Here is an 18839-nt window from a genome sequence, read left to right on the forward strand (position 1 = left end):
TGGAGGAATACAATATGGATTAGAGTGAATTTACTGGTATTTTGCTATAGAACTATTGTTACTATAGTGGAAGAAACTATAGCATTGATCTGGAGAAAGTGGCAATGGTAGTTGCTGAGGGCAGGGAGAGGGAAGAAGAGATGAGATGTGGGGGCATTTTCGGGACTCAGAGTTGCCCTAAATGATATTGCAGGGACAGATGCTGGACATTATCTATCCTGCCATAACCCACTGAATGTACTGGGGAAGAGTGTAAACTACAATGTAAACTATAATCCATGCAATGCAGCAGTGCTCCAAAATGTATTCACCAAATGCAATGAATGTACCACAATGATGAAAGAGATTGTTGATGTGGGAGGAGTGTGGGGGGGAGTGGGGTGTGGGGTATGAGGGAACCTCATATTTTTTAATGTAACATTTTTTGTGAACTATGTATCTTAAAAAAAAAAAAGATAATTTAATACATTTTAAAAAAAGGTCAGCTACAAGATTTTTCACGTGGGTATCAAATGGAGGAAGGTGGAGTGGTCACCCATTCAACAGAAACATCCACATACAAAGGTAAGATCTGCCTGGAATAATCATTATGATGGCAGGATTTTAGAGAAGTGGCTATATACAAAGAGCGAAGTCAGTCTAGCCAGTTTCAGTAATTTCAGATATCAACTTTTAGCCATTTTATAGTTTACTGAAGTAAAAAGGCATCTATACAATGATTCAGTAATACTAATTATTTATTAATTCTTAAGCCCCGGTTACAAATGTTCAGTACAATGCCGTAATATTTAAGCTCTCCTGGGTTTTTCTAGGACTACACTGTGCCTTCTCTCCCACCACCCCCTCTCCGACCTCCACGTAAAGGACACTGTTAGCCAGGCCCCCGAAGGCCGCCAGCCTTGCAACTACAAAGCCCCGGATTGAACCCTGGCCATCTCGTTTCCCAGCTGTGTGACTCAGGCAAGACTTTCAACCTTTCTGAGCTTCCGTTTCCTGCTTGTAAAGTGGAAATAAAATCCTTTCCATTTCACCAGATGATTTCAAGGCCAGGATGAGACAGTGTTCCCCTGGGGGTCCTCCTTCCCGCCAATATTCCCTGGCACCCGCGAGCACATCCGCCCCGCCCGCCCTGCTCTCCTCAGCTTTTTCAAGTGGGGATTGTGGAGAGCTGAGCGGCTTTGCTAAGAGATCCCAGCGTCTTCCAGGGCCACGTGAGGCAGGTTAGTGGAGGGAAAAGAGGGGAGATGAGCCACAGCTGGGAGCCGACCGAGAACGTGGCCATGACCCTGTCGGAACCCCGAGGGAAGGCTGCTACTAAGAGCAAAGCCGGAAAGACCCCACGGAGACCCTGGCCGCGAGGTCCATTTGGAACTCTCCCGGGGTCCAGGGGAGGCCCGGATAACTCCAAGCCAAAGGCCTCGCCACTGGCGCCTGAGAGCCAACAGGTGGGGCAACCAGCCAGGGCAGCAAACGGCGGGCTCCCCCGTCAGAAAGGGGAGGAGGGCACGGAGGCCTAATAGGGGCAGCCCCCCAAGCCAGGGCGCCTGCCTGCCTGGGGGGAGCCCGCATCTGCATCTTCTCCCCCACTTCTCAGGAAGCTCTTTTTACTGGCCTAATTAAATCAGCATGTTCTTAAATTCTTTTACGCAACTAAGCCAAGACCCTAGAGGAATCCAGTGCCTCCCGACGTCATGAGGATTAAGTGAAATGAGCAACTGCTCTCGGCACTCCCAGGGGAGACTCGGTATCTCAGTAAAGCCAGCTTAACTTGAAAGCCCCAAGGAAATGCTGAGCAGAAAGAAAAAAAAGATGTTAGAAGCTCGAGATCTTACCCACTTGGCAAACCGCAGCTCCTGAGGATCTCGGAGGTGAAGAACGCTGCTTGCCAGGGGAGCTTTGGGTCCGCAGCCAGGCACTTGCTTCTTGTGCCCCTCCCACTCACCCAGCAAAGTAAAATATGTCATGTGTGGAAATCTTTGCAAACATATATGGCATTATATGAGGTGAGTGTGGGTGGAAACATGGCTGACCGGCACCCTGGAGGCCAGGCACAGCCCAGCATAAAGTGTCCACCCTCACCACGGCCCTAAAGGTGGGTGCCATGAAGTCGCTGGGTCAGATGAGCAGACTTGGGTCCAGAGAGGGCAAGTGCCTCCCCATAGTCACACAGCCAGAAGGTGGACTGGGACCCCATGGTCAGGTTCTTCACTGGTGGTTCCTGCTGCCTCTAGGCGCTGGGAGGGTGGGCTTCCCTCACCGAATGGCCCGAGGAGAGAAGGGCTGTAGTCACTTCTGCTCGGTGGGGACCCTCCTCATCTCACCTTGAGATGGTCCTTAGAGGTTTCAAGGGAGAAGCCAGGGGAGTGGGACACACACCTCTGGGTATCAGAGCAGAGCGAGCTGACCAGCCACCCAGTGACCCAACCCATGCTGCTTCCTGCAGCATCACAGCGAGAGCGCCACCAGCCCGGGCGAGGCTGGGGCGGTGGCCGCTGGGCCTGGAGGTGGGCCTCGCAGGCTGGGGGTGCGTCCCCCAGCTAGACGGGGCTGATGCGCAGACAGGGCCGGATCAGTATCCCGGAGGGCGTAAGTACCGACGAAGTCGGGGTGCTGGGCTTCTCTAGGGTCCTAGCTATGTTACATAAAGGAATTTAAGAACACGCTGGTTTAGCTGGGCCGGTGACGAGTTTATCGAGGAACGGGAGGAAGGAACAGAAGCCCGCACCTGCGGGCGGCTGCGCTCGCGGACGGAGCGGCCTGGGCTTCGCTTAGCCCCGCCTCATCCCTCCCCTCCTCGTGTGGGGCGGGCCCAGGTCTCCATGTTCTGAGTGGCTGCCCCACCTGTCAGTCTCCAGCGGGCCAATGGGGAGCCCTTCTGAAGGTCACTGACCCTGATCGGATTCTCATTCCGCAGGGCATCCCTGGTCGGGGTCTCAGGGCCTTTCAGGCTATATTCTTGGCCGTGACCTCTCCCGCTGGGGGTTTCCGGGCACGGTTTCGCGAGCACGTGCCTGGCGGGCTGTTTTCTGCCAGGTTTCAGCTGCAGCTCACCTTCCCTGTCCCTGAACTCAGCTGCCTCACGGAGGCTGTGCGCAGTTGAGTGGTGGGGGTGGGGGTGGCATTTCCCGTCGAACCTCAGTGGGGAGCTACTTTGGGGGGGTCTTTCCAAACCTTAAAAGTGCACATGCCCTTGGAGAAGGGGACAAGCCGCCCTGACTTCCGGGAGCTGGTTGGGTGCTCACAGCCGGGCCTGGGGCCCTCCTGTCGGACACAATTTCAGGGCATCAACATCCAGAAGAAAACACCATCACTCCACAATTACAGCTGAACACAGAACATGAGCATTCTCCAGACAGCAAAAACGGCCAAAGAGCCCCCTCTCCAGGCCAATATGAGTGACTGCTGCGTTGGTTTGTTTTTAACCAAGGGCAGCTTGAGCCTTACTGAGTCTTCCCCTCCTAGAGAAAACCTGTTAAGATACCTGGTCAAAGAACTGCCGCTGCTTCCTGACAGTATCCACGATGAAGGAAAGCTCTGCTCCTTCCTCAAACCCTCGCCAAGCCTCCTAACCCCAGACCAAGCCCTCTAGCGCACCCTCTCTAAGGCGCCCTTACTAGAGGCGCCCAGGCTAGATGGTGTGCCTTCTCTCTCTGCAACTTGTTCATCCACAGGTGTGTTCCTCGTGGCCTTCGGCTAGAGGGCAGTGACAACTTTGTTCCAGGGTATGCATTTGTAGGAATTCTGCCTAAGGAAATAACATTTTCTAATATATATGCATAAGGATCTTCACTGCAGCCTAAAGAGGGCAAAACAGTGAATACAATATGAATAGCCATCAATGGGGTATCAGTTAAATAAATTTTGGGTACCGAAAGATATGCAGCCATTCAAAACAATGATGGAGATCTCTTTATTGATATAAAAGTTTCCCATAACATTGTGATCACAGTATTAAAAAGAGTTTACCAACTGGTAGCAGGGCAACCACAGGTGTGTCACTGTGTAACTCCAAACACTCCTGTTTTTCATAAACAAAAGGAAGGAAGGAGGAAGAAAAGATTTCATATACTGAGAAGTATAGAAAACTAAACATAAAACATTGTTATCATCTCTTGCTTCTGGGATTATGGGTGAGGTTTTTTCCCTTCCCTGGATCCTAATATTTTAGCGATGGAGGTGTTTTACTTGAATAATAAGAAAGCAGAGGTTGCCGGGCAATGGGAGGTTTAGGGTCCCTGTCAGGTGAGGGTGACAGTGGGGCAGGGATTGGGCTTTCCTCCCAGAGAGGCAGACTCTGCTGGATAGAACCCAAGTGTGCAGACACGAAACCAGCCAGCCCACAAAGCCCAAAGGGTGCTGCCCAGTCCCACGGAATGGACTGCCAGGCTGACAGCGTTGGCCTCTTCTTCTCCCCAGTGCCACCTGGTGTGGCTGAGCTTCAACCACCTTGGAGTCACAGGAGAGGACCCGCTCCCCCACCTTGCCCTCCCCCCCAGCTGAGGCGGCCCAGGTGGCCCACTGTGCGGAGAGCAGGCAGAACCCTGGGTCTGGGGGGAAGTGAGCAGATGGGCCCAGGGCCACCAGGTTTCCGTGCTTCTAACACCCACCTCACACCTCATCGCACACAGTGTGCACCCCAAAGACATGTCCAAACCCTGCCCCTGGGACGAGTGGCCGTGGCGTAATTTGGAAATGGGGCCCTCGCAGATGCTGTGGCATTGGAAGACCTCAAGGCAAGACCATCCTGGATTTAGGGTGACCCTGAAATCCGATGACTGGTGTCCTCGGGAAAGAAAAGGGAGGGAGATTTGAAACAGAGTTGAAGTCCCCGTGAAGATGAAGCCAGACCCTGGAGTGATGACGCACCCAGCCAGGGAAGGCCGAGGAGAGCCAGCAGCTGGGACAGAGCCACGGAAGACGCCCCTCGGAGCCTGGGGGAAGCAGGCCTGCTGACATGGCCACCTGGGACTTCTGGCCTTCAGAACCGTGCAGAATACACTTGTGCTGTTTCAAGGTGCATGTCTGCAGCCATTTGTTCCAGCAGTCCCAGGAGACAATATACCTCCCCAACACCACCTCCCACTGCCCCAACCCACTCTTCAACCAGGGTCCCCGAGCAAATCAGGAGCATTTAAGGGACTCTAATGGCAGAACCGTTGCTAGTTCCAGCTCAGAAGTGGCTTAATTACCTGTCATTCACTGGAAACTGCTTGCCCTTTCCTAATCCTTTCGAGGGGAATGGATAGTGGTTCCTGGCTGACAGTCACCTGTGAAGGGACTGGGCAGAGGAAGCTACTTCCTCGAGCCAATAAAGGGAACTAGATTTCTCCCCTTGAAGTCAAAGGGGCTTTGTAAAAACAAAATCAATATATACACTTAATTATTTAAGTAGTAAGTCAGTTTTTCTCATTGGCTTCATCTTATAAACCCAACCACAATAACAAAGAAAATGCTATTTAAATCTATGGGCAGAGAAATGAACCAAGACAGAGAAAAGCTTAAAGGCGAAATCTGGTATTATTTAGCAAAGGCGAGAAAAGACTCAACCCTTCCCAGAAAATAAAACATAGTCATCCTTATTGCCAAGATCCAAAGAAAAAAATTTATTTACAATAGAGAATTTTATTTGAAACATGCATTTTCTTTTTTTTTAATTTTTATTTTTTTAACAAATCAGCAAATGCAGATCAAGTTTACACTCCTTAAGGCAAGAGTCCCTGTGCAAGCTGTACATGTTCATATTAAATCCAAAAGCTGCTTACCCTGGGAACTCAGGTACAAAGGGCAAGGCCAAGGTCAGCAATTTGTCTTTTATTAGAGAATCAAACAATCTCCCTGATACAGGAACTCTGAGGTCAACTTGCTATGAATTATATTAGGAAAATGCAAACCAATAGCAAGAAATTCTGATAGTCTCTCAGTACTGCATACAATCAAATCAACTTTATTTAGAAAGGAAATACAGTAGTGCATACGAAAAAGTGAAAAAAGAACCTGTCCACGGAACTGGAAGGACAGCAGTGTGCCGACGTCATATTGCACGCAATGGTCAAGTCCCAACGTTTGGTTCAAAGTTAGCTTTTCCCCATTTTGGCAATCAGTTCATCACAAATCTTGGTGAGTTCTTCTATCTCTTTATTCTAGAAGTGAGCACAAGAAAGAAGTTGCTGGTGTTGGAAATCAATCCAAAGAGAATGGCCGTCGTCACGGGTCCCTTGCGGATGGGCTCCGCCAGGCCTCTCGGTCCCCCCAATTATCGAAAGCCACAAGAGAAATGGCTGCAAGCCAGACAACCCGAGTGTACGGCCCAGCTCTCCCTGCATCATCTTGGGCAAGTTACAAACCTCTCTGTGCCTCAGTTTCCTTATCTGTTTCCTCGTGGAAACAAATGCATGTCTCAGAGAATTAAATGAGAAATGTAAAGCTCCCTCGCACAGTGACCAGCACACAGGAGGGGCTTAGCTAGTACTGGTTCCTTCCCTTTATTTGCCTCGGAAGGATCTGGACACAAAAGGATGAGCTGTTTGGCGGCTGCTCTAAGGAATACCGCAGAGGGTTTAAGCCATTCTCCTCGGATGGGGACCGCCAGCACGACTCCACCCTGTGGAGTGAGGCCAGAGGCACGCTGAGGATACCAGGTTAGGAGGTGCTGAGGAGACAACGGGTGGTGGGGCAGAGAGGGATGGTGGCAGAGACCCCCACGTTGTTTCCACACCCACTGAAGCTCAAGTGCCTTGTCTGTCCTCTGCAGCCCAGTTAAGGGGAGTTAACCAGATGTTTGTCTAGCACAGAAGATCCTCCAACACTTTCCATTCTCCAAGAAAGGGGATGAAGCGGGGCAATTCCCCGCTAAGGCTGGTGCGCCTTTATGCTTGGATGGGTTGGATGCTGAGCCCCTGTGCTGCAGGGCAGCCATTAGGCCCTGGTCCCAACCGCTCTCCTAGAGCCCGATCAGCCTCCAACGGGCGAGATCTTTCAGGCATCCAAGGCTTCATTTTGCGGCCAGCTCTTCCTCAAGGTCCTGGGAAATGAGTCTTACAGCCTCATCCTGGGCCCTGTACTGAGAACCTTCCCTGGGAAGTAGAACCTCCTGGGGCATGTTCCAGCCCACAGCAAGTCCCCGCCCTGCTGCGTTTCTGTGCCCGTGGTGCCACTAATCCCTGTGCCCGCACTTGAGAGAACCAGCCCTGAGCAGCGGAGAAGAAACTCAGTAGTCACCTGCAGGTCCAGCGGCCGCCAGCCCCCAGCCCCAGGACATTTCCTGGGTCTGCTGGAGGGTGGGATGGGTTCTGAACCAGCTGCAGCACTTCCTGCTACTCCTACTATCACTGCTGCTGCAGCGGCTGCTGCTCACGGCTCATCATCTGCCTTTCTGGAATGCTCGCAATGGGCTGGTCACTGAGCTAAGCACACCAAGCAGGGTGGACTCACTAGTTCTCATAAGAGTCCCTGAAAGGAGGTTGTTATCAGCTCCATTTTTCAGTGAGGAAACTGAGGCTCAGAAGGGCTAAGCATTGTACTTAAGGTCACACAGTGAGAAAGCGGAGGCAAGCCTGGAATGCAAATTCAGGCCAACTTGCATTCCCATACACTTTGCTGTTTTACTAATTAAAAATTATGTTTGGCACATTATAGTTAGTAGCAGCTGGCTTTTAAATGCAATCATGGCTGAAAAGGGTAGTTTAGGGATATAACTGTCAATTGAAAGAAAGCTAGAGAATAATCTAGGGACTGAATAACACAGTGAACCCAGTGGATAAGAATTGTGGTTAATAGTACAATCGCAAGAACGCCGTTCTGCGAACTAGAATGGGTGTACATCACAACTGCAGGGTGGTGGGAATGTGGAGAAGCATGGGAAAAATACAATTAATGTAACCCATGGGCTAGAGTCAACAGCAGTACTGTAATATTCTCACATCAATTCCAAAGATGTACTGTGTTAATAATTGGGGGTATGGAAAAAAATACGCCAAATGTATGCTGCGGACCATAGTTTGCGGTAATATTCTGATATTATCTCATAATCTGTAACTAATGTTCCACAGCAGTGTGGTGTGTTGGGAAGGAGTGTTGTATGTGAATTCTACACATGTGCATGATTGTTTCATAAGTTCACAACTTCTGTAATAAAAATACATTAAAAAAAAAAAAATAATGTCCGGCGACTGATGGCTGAGAGAGGCACTAGCCAACCCATTAGCGCTAAATTCCTGGAGGTTCTCCAAGCTCCATCGTGGCACCATCAGCCACAGGAAAGCAAACCACCCTAGCACGGAGCTTAGCTCACTGTGCCAAAGCCTGAAAAAGCCCCAACTTGGCAAAATGCCTACCGCCTTCATAAGAACTGCCTGGGTGACTCGTGGTTCTGAATCCCTTTCAAACAGGCCTGTCCCCTGTATCACTTAGGGTCCTTTAGAGAAGAACTCATGTGATCATCTCATTCCTTTTGAGATTTAGTGTCATAAGAATTTTGTGTTCCAATGATCAGAGCCCAGAAAATACAGGTGTTGAACAGGCAGAGCTTTCTTTTCAAAATGCAATCTCTGCTATTGACCTGTCTGGTAGCCATGTATCTTTTTCATCCTAAGAGGAAAGGGTAAAGAATGAAAGTAGTAATCTGGTAATGTGAACTTTCTAGTTGATTGGATTGTGGACGAATGGGTACATACTCTAAGACACGTCAAGTGGAGGCTGAATTACTACTACACCTGGACCTCAGGGAGCCTCAGAGACCACGAGAATGCTGTATTTTTCAGGACTAGAGGGAATCTTTAAGGCTGTCGGGTTTAATCCTTTCACTCACAAATCTAGAAGCTGAGAAGTGTGAGGCAGGGTGTCCGGGTCCCAGGGCTCTTAACCCCACATCGTTCAGATGAAGTGGAAATTGGGGCCTGATCAATGCAGAAACTTGTCCTGCTTGTCCAGCCCCCTCCTTGGCCCACACACAGTCATGCCGGGCCTGGCTGGCTACAGGCCCAGGAGGAGGGACCCTGCGCTCGGCTGCGTGGCTCTTGGCCTGCAGAGGACGTCTGGGAGCCACACCGGCCGCTGCTGCTCATCTGCCACGAAGGGCCCCTCCACCCCTGCCGAAGGTCGGGAGCGTGCAAGTGCCGGACAATGCGATGACCCTTCCTAGACCAGAGCTAGAAAGGAGCGCAAAACAGCAACAGCACACAGGAAGGGCAGGCAGCGGGCTGGGCTCAGGGCTTGAACAGTGCATCTTCCAGCGGTCGAGCCAGGATAAGCCCAAGAGGCGTGACTTTGCCGCGCTGGCCCTGACCGGGGAGCGGCAGTGAGCGCAGGGAAGCCCAGGCCCGCTCGCCGGCCCAGAGCACACCCACCCTTTGCCAGTACCTTCTGCTCCAGCGTTCTCTCCAGCGCGTCCACGCGCAGCTGCTCCTTGCGCAGGCTGGCCTGGTAGGCGGCCTGCTCCTGCTGGGCCTTGCCTCGGACCTGGGCAATCTCCGCGTTGGCCCTGCGGGAAAGGGGGCTCAGGGTTTGCCACCCCTGGCTGGAGCTCCCACCTGACGGGGGGACGGGCCCAGGGCTTTACAACAGCCTGCATCCTCAGCGCAACGAAGGCTGCCAGCGCACCCTACCACGGGCTGAAGTGCCCCGGGCCACGCGTCCTTCCAAGCCAGCGTCAGGGGTGCCGCTGGAACGGCCCGGGCTGCCGGGAGCAGCGCCTCGCGGGCCTGGCCTTACCTGTCCAGCTTCTCCTCTGCGTGCACCTTCAGCGCCTGGTACCTCTGCTCCTCCTTCTTCACGCGGGAGAGGTACTCCTGCGCGCACTTCTTCAGCACCTCTTCATTCTGCCGCGACAGAGGGCAGGGTGGCGGTCACAGGACGAGATGCCCAGGGGCGGGCAGCCCAAGAGATAGAACCCAAGTCGGACTCCCCAGCTGGCGAGGATGCCAACCTGTGCCGCCTGCTCTACCACCCCAAACAGACACGCACCTTGCGGAATCCCTCCAGGACCTCCTTCATCTTCTCGTATCTCCTGAAAAGGTCGGCCAGAGATTTCTCCACGGAGTTCAGGTCGGCCAGGGCTTGCTCCTTCTCCAGGACCAGCTGCTGGACCGTGTGGTGGGAGACGGACTTCTCCCTCTGCTCATCCTCTGGCAGGGGAGGAGGGGAGCAGCGATGGAGCCCATGGGACAGGAACCAGGTTTAGGGCCCCGCGGAGGCCTTGCAGGCAACGCAGGCTAATGGGGTGGGGGAAGGGGAACCTGGGACCCCAGCTTTTCTTTGGGATGGACCCATTCTCCAGAGCCCACCCAGGCTATTTCTAAAGTGAGGAGTGAACCAAGGCCCCAGCATCTCAGACCTGGACATGTGCAGTATCAGATGGGGAAGGAAATTAGTCATTTTTCTCTTAACCTGATCAGTGAGTCCCCTTAAAATCTACTTTGGAGACCTCAGTGATTCTATTTGGTCAGTGACAAAACACAACAGATCCACAGGTTTTATTTGTTTTAAAGAGGTTCTGGGGATTGAACTCAGGACCTTGTACATGGGGAGTAGGAGCTCAACCACTGAGCTACAACCGCTTCTCAATGAGAGTTGTTTTTTGTTGTTTTTTTTAGGAGGTCCTGGGGATTGAAACTGGGAACTCACACATGGGAAGCAGGCGCTCAACCACTCGAGCTATATCTACTCCCCACTACTGAGCTTTGTGGTGGGGCAAAATTAAAAGGATCCCTCATCCGGGCAGTGAGGGGTGAGCCTTCCTGAGTATCACAATAAATACACGGCCAGGGGAAGAGAAAGAGGCTGCCTCATCCTTCACACATTCCGGAAACCCGAAGCTGACACAACTGTCTCCCCTTAATTCCATTTCGCGCAGAGACTGGCTGCCTTTTGATACAGTGAGAGCCTCAAGGCCAGGAAAAACAAGGCTATTTCTGTCAAACTAGGATGTGGGCTTCTCAGGAAGTACAAAAGAAAGGAAGCCCTGGCTCAGGGCGCAGCGGCTGATTCAGGCAGGGCTGCCCTGTCTCTCTCCCCACCTCACGAGAAACGACGTGGACAGCCTTTCTGTGCTTACGGAGAGGCGTCCTGACCACAGGACATAAAACAGCCCTTGGCCGCCGACCCGCCTCCTGTGCGTGGGTCCATCCCTGACTCGGGTGGGAGCCCCTGGCTCTGAGTGTCGGGGGCCAGGGCAACTGCAGAGTGGGGAGCACATTCTGGGCACGGGACCCCTGGGGGATGGGCCTGCCCGTCAGCCCTGGGTGCGCTGGCAGGGGCTGGTGGCTGCAGGACAGGAGGTGCCTAGACATGGTAACGGGATGATGGGAGCAGCCCAGGCGCCCTGAGTGCTGTGCCCCCCGACTCAGAGCCCCCAGCAGCGGGGCTGGGCTTCCTAAAATACAAACCAGGCCCCCTCCCTTCTGCGCAGAGCCCTGCAGTTGTCCTTGTTCTTGGAAACAAACCGTGATCCTTGCCCCGTACAGGCTCTGCTCTGCCTTCTCCTCTGCTCCACTGCCCACCTCCCCCATGGCCTCCAGCGTTCCACGCGGGCTCCTGCTCCCACCCAGACCTCTCCATGGTTCCACCCTCACTCACTCAGGTCCCCGATCCCATGCCAACTCCCCAGAGGTGCCCACCCTGACGCCCGTGGGAAACGCTTCCCTTCACAAGAGTCGTCACCCCTTGTCACTGTAAGGGGTGTGTGCTGGCTGCTCATGCCCCCCCATGTCACGTTCCACGAAGGCAGGGACCTAAGGGTTTTGGTCCCTGCTCTCTCCCAGAGCCTGGGGAAGTGCCTGGCACACGGGAGCTCTCAGCGCACATCCGTGGAACGAAGGAATTAGTGAAACCTCCCAGCAACCGAGGGGCAGGTTTTCTTATCCCCATTTTGCAGATGGTGAAATGGAGGGTCTGGGAAGCTAAGTGACCTGTCAGTGCCAGAACGCAAAGCCCTTGCTCGTAACCACATCTCTACGTGACCCTCTTCCAAGGATGCAGCTCCCTGAGCAGTGGGGAGATGTTACTTTGTTTCCTTTTCCCTTTGATTCCTGACAGACGGGCATCTTGCTGGACCCAGGTCAGGCTTGTCCTTGACCTCAGTCAGGCCTGAAGGCTGGGGTGTGGTGAGCCTATAACCGTCTGGGCTTTAACTCCAGTTCTGCCATGAACTTGCTCAAAAGTCCTGACCTCCCTGAGCGCCGGGGACTGGCCTAGGGCCGTGGTTCCTGTGTGAGCCGCACCGAGGCACCCAGCGCTTCTAAACCTCGGCTGGTGCACCCCACCCAAAGCTCGTGCCGGCGGTCCCCGGACCACACTCTGCCACCACCGGCTGGAAGTTTCTCCTGTCCCCTGACTGTGCCTCTGTGACCTCAAAGTTCCTAAAGCTAGCAGCGGCCCCAGAGCCGTGTGGGGCAGGAGTTAAGAGGCCAGGCTCCGGGCCTGACTGCCCAGGGTTCGAATCCAGCCTCCGGCACTATCCAGCTGTGGGACCCCGGGGAGGTTCTTTAGCCTCTGTGCGTCGCAGCTTCCCCCCCTGAAATGGGACAACAGTGTTCATCTCACGACACCGCTGGGAAGATTAAATGAGAGAAGCGGCTAAGAGTGCCCCGTAACAGAGAGCCACGACAACAGTGTCCCGTTCCCTAAGGCCACCCCATAATCATCGCCCTGAACTGCAGGATGATGTGCTGTGGTGGCGCATTAGTGGGAGGATTTTTTGCTCTATAGCGGGAACAGGTGTCATCAGCAATCTGCGCTTGACATCTAGATCCCTAAAGGAAAGGGCGTTTCAAAGTGTTGCCGGCAACCAAATACCAATTTCTATTCTCTGAATTTTAGTCGCCTCCTTAGTTCCCAGAGCTCGGTACGATAAACTTTCTGGGGTTATCTGAGGTCACATGGACCCTCACTCAGCTTGGAAATGGAGCCATTTCTCAAGTGGAAGTCAACATGATTTTCTGGATCAGACTGTGCCTACCTCACATTTCCTTTCCTTGCGACATAACCCTTTTAAAAATAGAATTTCCCATTTCCCAGGAGTCGGGGAGGCGAGACTTTGTTGCAAGTCATTTTGTAAATACAAATGCAGTTAGGCTCCTCAAATCAGGAAATCAGGCTTCACCCAAAGAAGCTCTAGACTCAACAAAACAAGGCCCCTGAGAGTTTTTCTGGCCTGCTAAACATTAAACTCTGTGGGCAATGCAGCAAATACACAGAAGCAAAAATAATAAAAACAGAAATAAAACGCATACAAGGGTTACAATGGGCAGGTGTCAAATTAGGTGAAAAGCATTTACTTACCAGGCTTGCCTGTTTGATTTGCAAGCAAACAGCAAGAAGCAACAGAAAATGGAAGCAAAACAGATAATCAGGGCAATTGTTAGGAAAGCAGAAAAAAAACAATTGCAACAACTTGGAATGCTGAAAACACAGAAATCTCTTTCTGTTCTGAACATTCAATATTTGAGCTTCATAAAACACATTCTCGCCCTCTCTCTCTCCCTTTCTTTTTAGGAGTTACTGGGGATTCAAGCCAGGACCTTGTACATGGGAAGCAGGTGCTCAGCCACTGAGCTACATCTGCTCCCCAGTGAGAGATGGTTTTTCCTTTGTTTTCTTTTGTTTGTTTTTAGGAGGTACCTGGAACCTCGTACATGGGAAGCAGGCGCTTGAGCACTTGAGCTACTTCTGCTCACCCACACTCTCTTTCAAAGTACCTTTGGGGAGAATGGACAACGATGGCAGGACAGAACGTCAGGTGGGTACGGGCCCTCTGTGAAAGCTACATGGAAGCCACAGAGCCAGGGGAGAGCCGGGAGCCAACACGGGGGTGGACAATGGTTCGAGTTTCAGCCCCCAACTCTGGTCCTCACCACGCCAAGCTCTCTGGGCCTGCGTCTCCCCTTCCCTTCCTGCACTAGGGAGGCTGGTTAGGTGAGTGCGAACAGGACGACCAATACGGAATGCAGGTGGGACACAGGTGTGTTTCCACCAAGGAGGGACTCCTGGCCTGCCCGGACACAAGGCAAGTCCCAGACAACCTTCTGCAAGGACTCGAGGCCCCTGCAAGCTGCGGCGGCCCTCACCAATGACTCCCATGATGCCTGACGGATGACAACCCCAGACGTGCCCTGTGTCTGATGAGAGCGCCCTGGGAAAGCAGGGGATGAAGAGGACGGTGGATGAGGCCAGGGCACAGGACAGGCATGGTGAGAGGTGCCCTGGACAGCTACTCCAGGCTGGGGATACCAGAAGCACCTCATGGAGCCACCCACAGAGAAAGCGACACACCCAAGGGCAGGACGATGCTCAAGAGGGGTGAGTTCACAGCTCTGGAGGAGAGAGGGTCCCTCGGGCCGAGCATGCCCTGGGGGAGGGCGAGGTGGTGGGGGAGACTGGGGCAGGGGAGGGGGTGGCATGTGTGGCCATCATCTGGAAGACAGATGGCCTCTGCCGGAAGGCTGAGCCGGGGTCACACTTTGCACACTCCTCAGGATGTCTAGAAGTGAAGACGCTGGACCCACCCTCACCTGTGCCAACTCTGGGAGGAAAATAACAGAGTCGCGTGATCTTTCTGTCACTATAAACACGGGCCACTCAGGCCGAGTGGAGCGTCTCGCTCTTGTAGGCGTCACGAGGGAACAGCTGCCCATTCACATTCGCCAGCTGAGCGAGAGAAGATGGCTGTGGCAGCCTCGTCCCGGGAGCGAAGGCACACACCCGCTCACTCCTATTCCAACATCGGCCTAAACGTCCTCCCAAAGAGCAAAAATAAAAGCATGTGGCCCTGCGATGGAAAAGGACGTTTCCGGATACGCGTGGCAGGGGTGACTGATGTTCTCACATCCTGAGACTCCAGGAGGCCAAAAGATTTAGCTCCAGGTGCCAAATGCAGGGTAGGAGATGGAAATCCTTCATCCCAACTGCAATCAGTGGTCGTTTTAATTCCAAGAGATTTTTAAAAATTTCACCGGTATGTATTCCTGAATCCTTAGGCAATGTGACAGAGAAATTCCATTTTTAGAGAAATGTGCCATGAGGCTAAGCCTCAGAAACACCCAGCTGGCCCATTCTGTAAGTTCTGGAGTGAAATGGACCCTTAATATTATAATGAATTGAGATTAAAGCGCCTTTGACTGGAAAGCACTCAATCAGCCTCTCCACGGCTCCCAGGGCTACCGCTACAGTCACCGTGGGATGAGCTAGAGGAGTGATATGACTCATAAATCCAAAATGCTGGGGAGAGAGAGGCCAATGGCTGGTACAGTTAAGCTTGGACATGCAAACTGTGGTTGGCAGGGAGCTGGAGTTTTTCTCCAAATTTTCTTAGGAGAAAAAGATTTTAAGAAAAAACTGATATTGTGAGCCCAAGCAAGCAAGCAAGCAATCAAACCAACAAGCAAACTTTCTCCACCCCCTTAGAGGCACAGCATCTTCTTCTGAAAAGTCATGGCTAGTGTAAAAACTTGGGCTTGGGACTTGTGCAAGAGCTTGTTGCATTATTTTTAAAAGGAAGGAAGAAACAAAGACTCTGGTGTGTGTCACCTGTAAGCTGAGGCCTTTGATTGCAGGTCCAAGCATATCTGTCAGTCCTGGCTGCCAGTAAGGTGTGCTAAGGTGGATTCCGAGGCAGTGTGTGATCTCAGCAGGAAAGGGGGTCACCATCAGACACAGCGCCAGTCACCGGCGGAAGTGAGGGTGGGGCAGCTGGATGGCCACCTGTCCTGCCACCCTCGCCCTGGACCCTTGTGTAAAGGCTGTGTCAGCACGAGTTGGGAATTTTATCACTTGAGATCAACATTGAGGGTTTGATTCCTATTCTCTTCCAAGAATAAAAATGCACCCACACGTCCCAGGAGCCTGCCCGATCCCTTTCCTCATGAGCCAGATTGCTCTTGGCCGGGTCAAATGGTGACTGTCCCTAGGCACGACTGGGGGCAAGGGCATTCCAGCGGGTGCTGCCCTGGGCAGAGGCACAGGCGGAGGTGTTGGGCCCCTCCCCGAGGCAGCCCAAGGAGGACCCCGTTCTGAGCCCCGGCCCGCCCACCCCAAGCCCACAGTCTGGCAGCCGCAGGCAGGGACACCCACCTATCATCTGGGCGATGGTCTTCTCATACTCGGCCACTATTTTCCTGAAAGAGAAGTGAAAACACATTGGACCCGCGACAACAGAGCCACGCCGACCTCAGCTAACACCGGCAGCCTGAGCACGCACGCAGGACAGTCTGATCCGTCACGGCTGGGCACTTCTAGGGCACCGCCCGCCGCAGCCCTCCCCTCGCACACACAAAGAGGTTCATTTTCCTAGTGTGCAACCCTAAACATGCGCTGCCCTGCGCAAGACGTCCACTGTCCCCCGAGGCCCACACTGCCAAGCAAAGGAAGGCTAAACCTGCAGTCTGGCAATCTGGGTCCAATCGCCCCTGCCCATCCTACCCCTCCCATCTCACGAGCATGAAGGCTCAATGAGGACAAATGATTTCCCGACTGCTCTGGACTTTCTCACCTCCATGCCTATGCTCACGCCATTCTATCGCCACCTGTCATAGTCCATCTGGTGGTCAAGGTCCTATTCAAATGCTCTCTCCTCCCAGGAACCCTTCCCGGATTTCTCCTTGGAACCACACAGCACTTTATCTGCGTCCCCTTCTCCCAAAGCATCTCACCTACCTGACCTCACAGAAAATGAATCTTACCTCTACTACTAGAGGGGGCTCATGGCCCAGGGGCCATTACTTGCGTGTGTTTTTGGGAGGTGGGGGCAGAGGGAAGGAATAGGTCTGGACTTGAAGCTCTAGGGTAGCCTCAGTGAAGAGCTGCACAAAAGCAGTAAGCCCCTCTGCTTGCACGCCTGCCTCCCAGCTGCTCCCAGGTGAGAGGGCCCAGGTGTGAGGAACCCTGCCCTCCAAGGTCCACCTTCTCGAAGGAACCACTCAAAGAGGGTCAGTCTCACCTGAGTTGTCCCATAATTATTTCCTACAAAGGGACCAAGGCTGCTAATGGCCAAGAGCTCAGGACCTTGGCTTCGTGAAGATGCTCTAGACCCTACTTTCAGGGCTGTGGGGGATCCAACGAGGTGAAAAGGGGCAGTGAAAGCAGAACACATTCTGCCAAGTCCAAAGGCCTCACTGTTGTTGGGGGTCTGCCCCTGGCTTCCCAAACTTGGCTGCAAGGTTGGCGTCCCATCCCAGGGCAGACCCTTTCTTTGGCAACCTGACTTGAGCTCACCTGGGTTCTTCCTGGAGTATATCCAGATGTGCCTCCTGTTTTCTAATATTAAACAATACCTCCTTGCATCCCGGAACCACAAAACGTTGGCATATCTTTGAAGGGGCTGCCGAAACCCCTCACCACTGAGGACTAAGAAGCTGGGCCCAGAGCAGGGAAAAGGGCCTGTCCTTCCCCAAGTGTTGGGAGACCAGCGACCTAGGGCTGCTTCAGCTCTACTGCATTGTCATCCGGTCCTCACAAGGCCCCTGAGAGGCGGGGATCTCATGGTCCCCCCTCCCTGATGGGTCACTGGGACACCAGGAGACGCAGGAACTTCTCCCAGATCTCCAGGCTATGAGGTGGCAGAGCTGGGATTCAAATGCCTCGTTCTCCGGAGCCTGAGAGCGCCCTCGAGGTGTGTTATTTACCCACTGGACAGATGAGGAAAGTCAGGCACAGAGTTAAGTAAACAGGCCCAGAAGGCGCAAAGGGCTGGTGTCACCGCACTGCTGGGCCAGGGTGACGTCCTGAAATCCTCCCACCCCAGTGGGTACACAGCACCCCTGAAGTCCCACTTCTCCCTGGGAGGTGGAAGGAGTCAGAGACAGAATTTCAGGCTTCTCAGCAGGGGAAAAAAACACTAAAGCTAGCAGGTAAAAAACAAAACAAAACAACTAGAGCCACCTCAAGCCCTTCCCTCCCCCAAAAAGAGATAAAAGAAACTAAAAAAATAAAACAACCATAGGACCTCAGCTGGAAAGCAAACACTAAGGTTAGCCTTCAGAACTGGTGGCAGGAAAGCATCAGCAGAAAAAAGGAATCTAACAGGAGAGTTTTCAGGAAGATACTACCGTCACCCAGAAAACGGGATAGGATTACCTAAGTAGTGCTTGTTACTTAAAATGGTAGCCACGAATGCAATTGATTTTTGGTAATAAACAAACACCTGCCATTGTAATTAGGTATGCTAAAATGTGCTAATTCTTTGATCAATTTTTAAAAATCCATCCACTTCCTAAAAAACAAACAAACAAACAAACAAAAAAACCATCCATTCCCTTATTCCCAAACTTTGTTACTTAAAATGAAGGACACTATTACAGATTTTCAACATCATGGCAGATCTTCTGTCTTGCTGGAATGGCTGTGTCCTGAGCCCTGTCTTCTCTGGCAATTGAAAAATCCATGTGTTATTTCACCTTGTGCAGGAGAAAGGCAGGTATGTGGAAAAAAGGAACCGCGTTTCCCACGAGCAATTCTCAGACAGGGTAGCAGGCAGAAGCCCAGCTCGCTCTTCCTCATCTGGGGCGTTCAGGCCAAAGTTGTCTGAAAAATGCCTTTTGCCATAGAGCTTTAAAAATTGCATCCCAAGGTTCCAACTCCAGGGACAGTTCCTAAGGTTCTAAGACGATGAGGAGTTGAGAAAGGAGACAGGCATCTGGGGGGAAAGGGTCATTGGAATAGCTAACCCACGAGGCAGGCCGCTGGCCACAGTGGAAAGAGTTTCGGTTTTGGAGCCAGAAAGGTGGATTCAAATCCAGGTTCTATCAACGAGAGGCTGCAGGACCTCAGGCAAGTCACTTACTCTCTGATCTTTCACTGCCACATGTGGCTGAGAATTCCTACTCCAGAGGTGCAGGAAGAATGAAGACTGT

General features: G+C 52.6%; 1 protein-coding gene across 4 annotated transcripts in view; it reads right to left on the reverse strand.

The window, feature by feature from the left end:
- Positions 1-5588: 5588 nt before the first annotated feature.
- The window catches only part of TACC2 (transforming acidic coiled-coil containing protein 2), a 226948-nt gene continuing 213697 nt past the window's right edge, over positions 5589-18839 (reverse strand). For all 4 annotated transcript variants that reach the window (XM_058298235.2, XM_058298236.2, XM_071215642.1 and 1 more), the window contains 5 exons: positions 16063-16106; positions 9961-10121; positions 9709-9815; positions 9358-9478; positions 5589-6140 (listed from right to left, as the gene is read on the reverse strand). In XM_058298235.2, the coding sequence (XP_058154218.1) occupies positions 6075-6140; positions 9358-9478; positions 9709-9815; positions 9961-10121; positions 16063-16106 (499 nt within the window). In that variant the 3' untranslated portion in view covers positions 5589-6074. The remainder of the gene's footprint in view (positions 6141-9357; positions 9479-9708; positions 9816-9960; positions 10122-16062; positions 16107-18839) is intronic.

The sequence above is a fragment of the Dasypus novemcinctus genome, chromosome 6, assembly GCF_030445035.2.
Source record: "Dasypus novemcinctus isolate mDasNov1 chromosome 6, mDasNov1.1.hap2, whole genome shotgun sequence".
Classification (NCBI taxonomy): domain Eukaryota; kingdom Metazoa; phylum Chordata; class Mammalia; order Cingulata; family Dasypodidae; genus Dasypus; species Dasypus novemcinctus.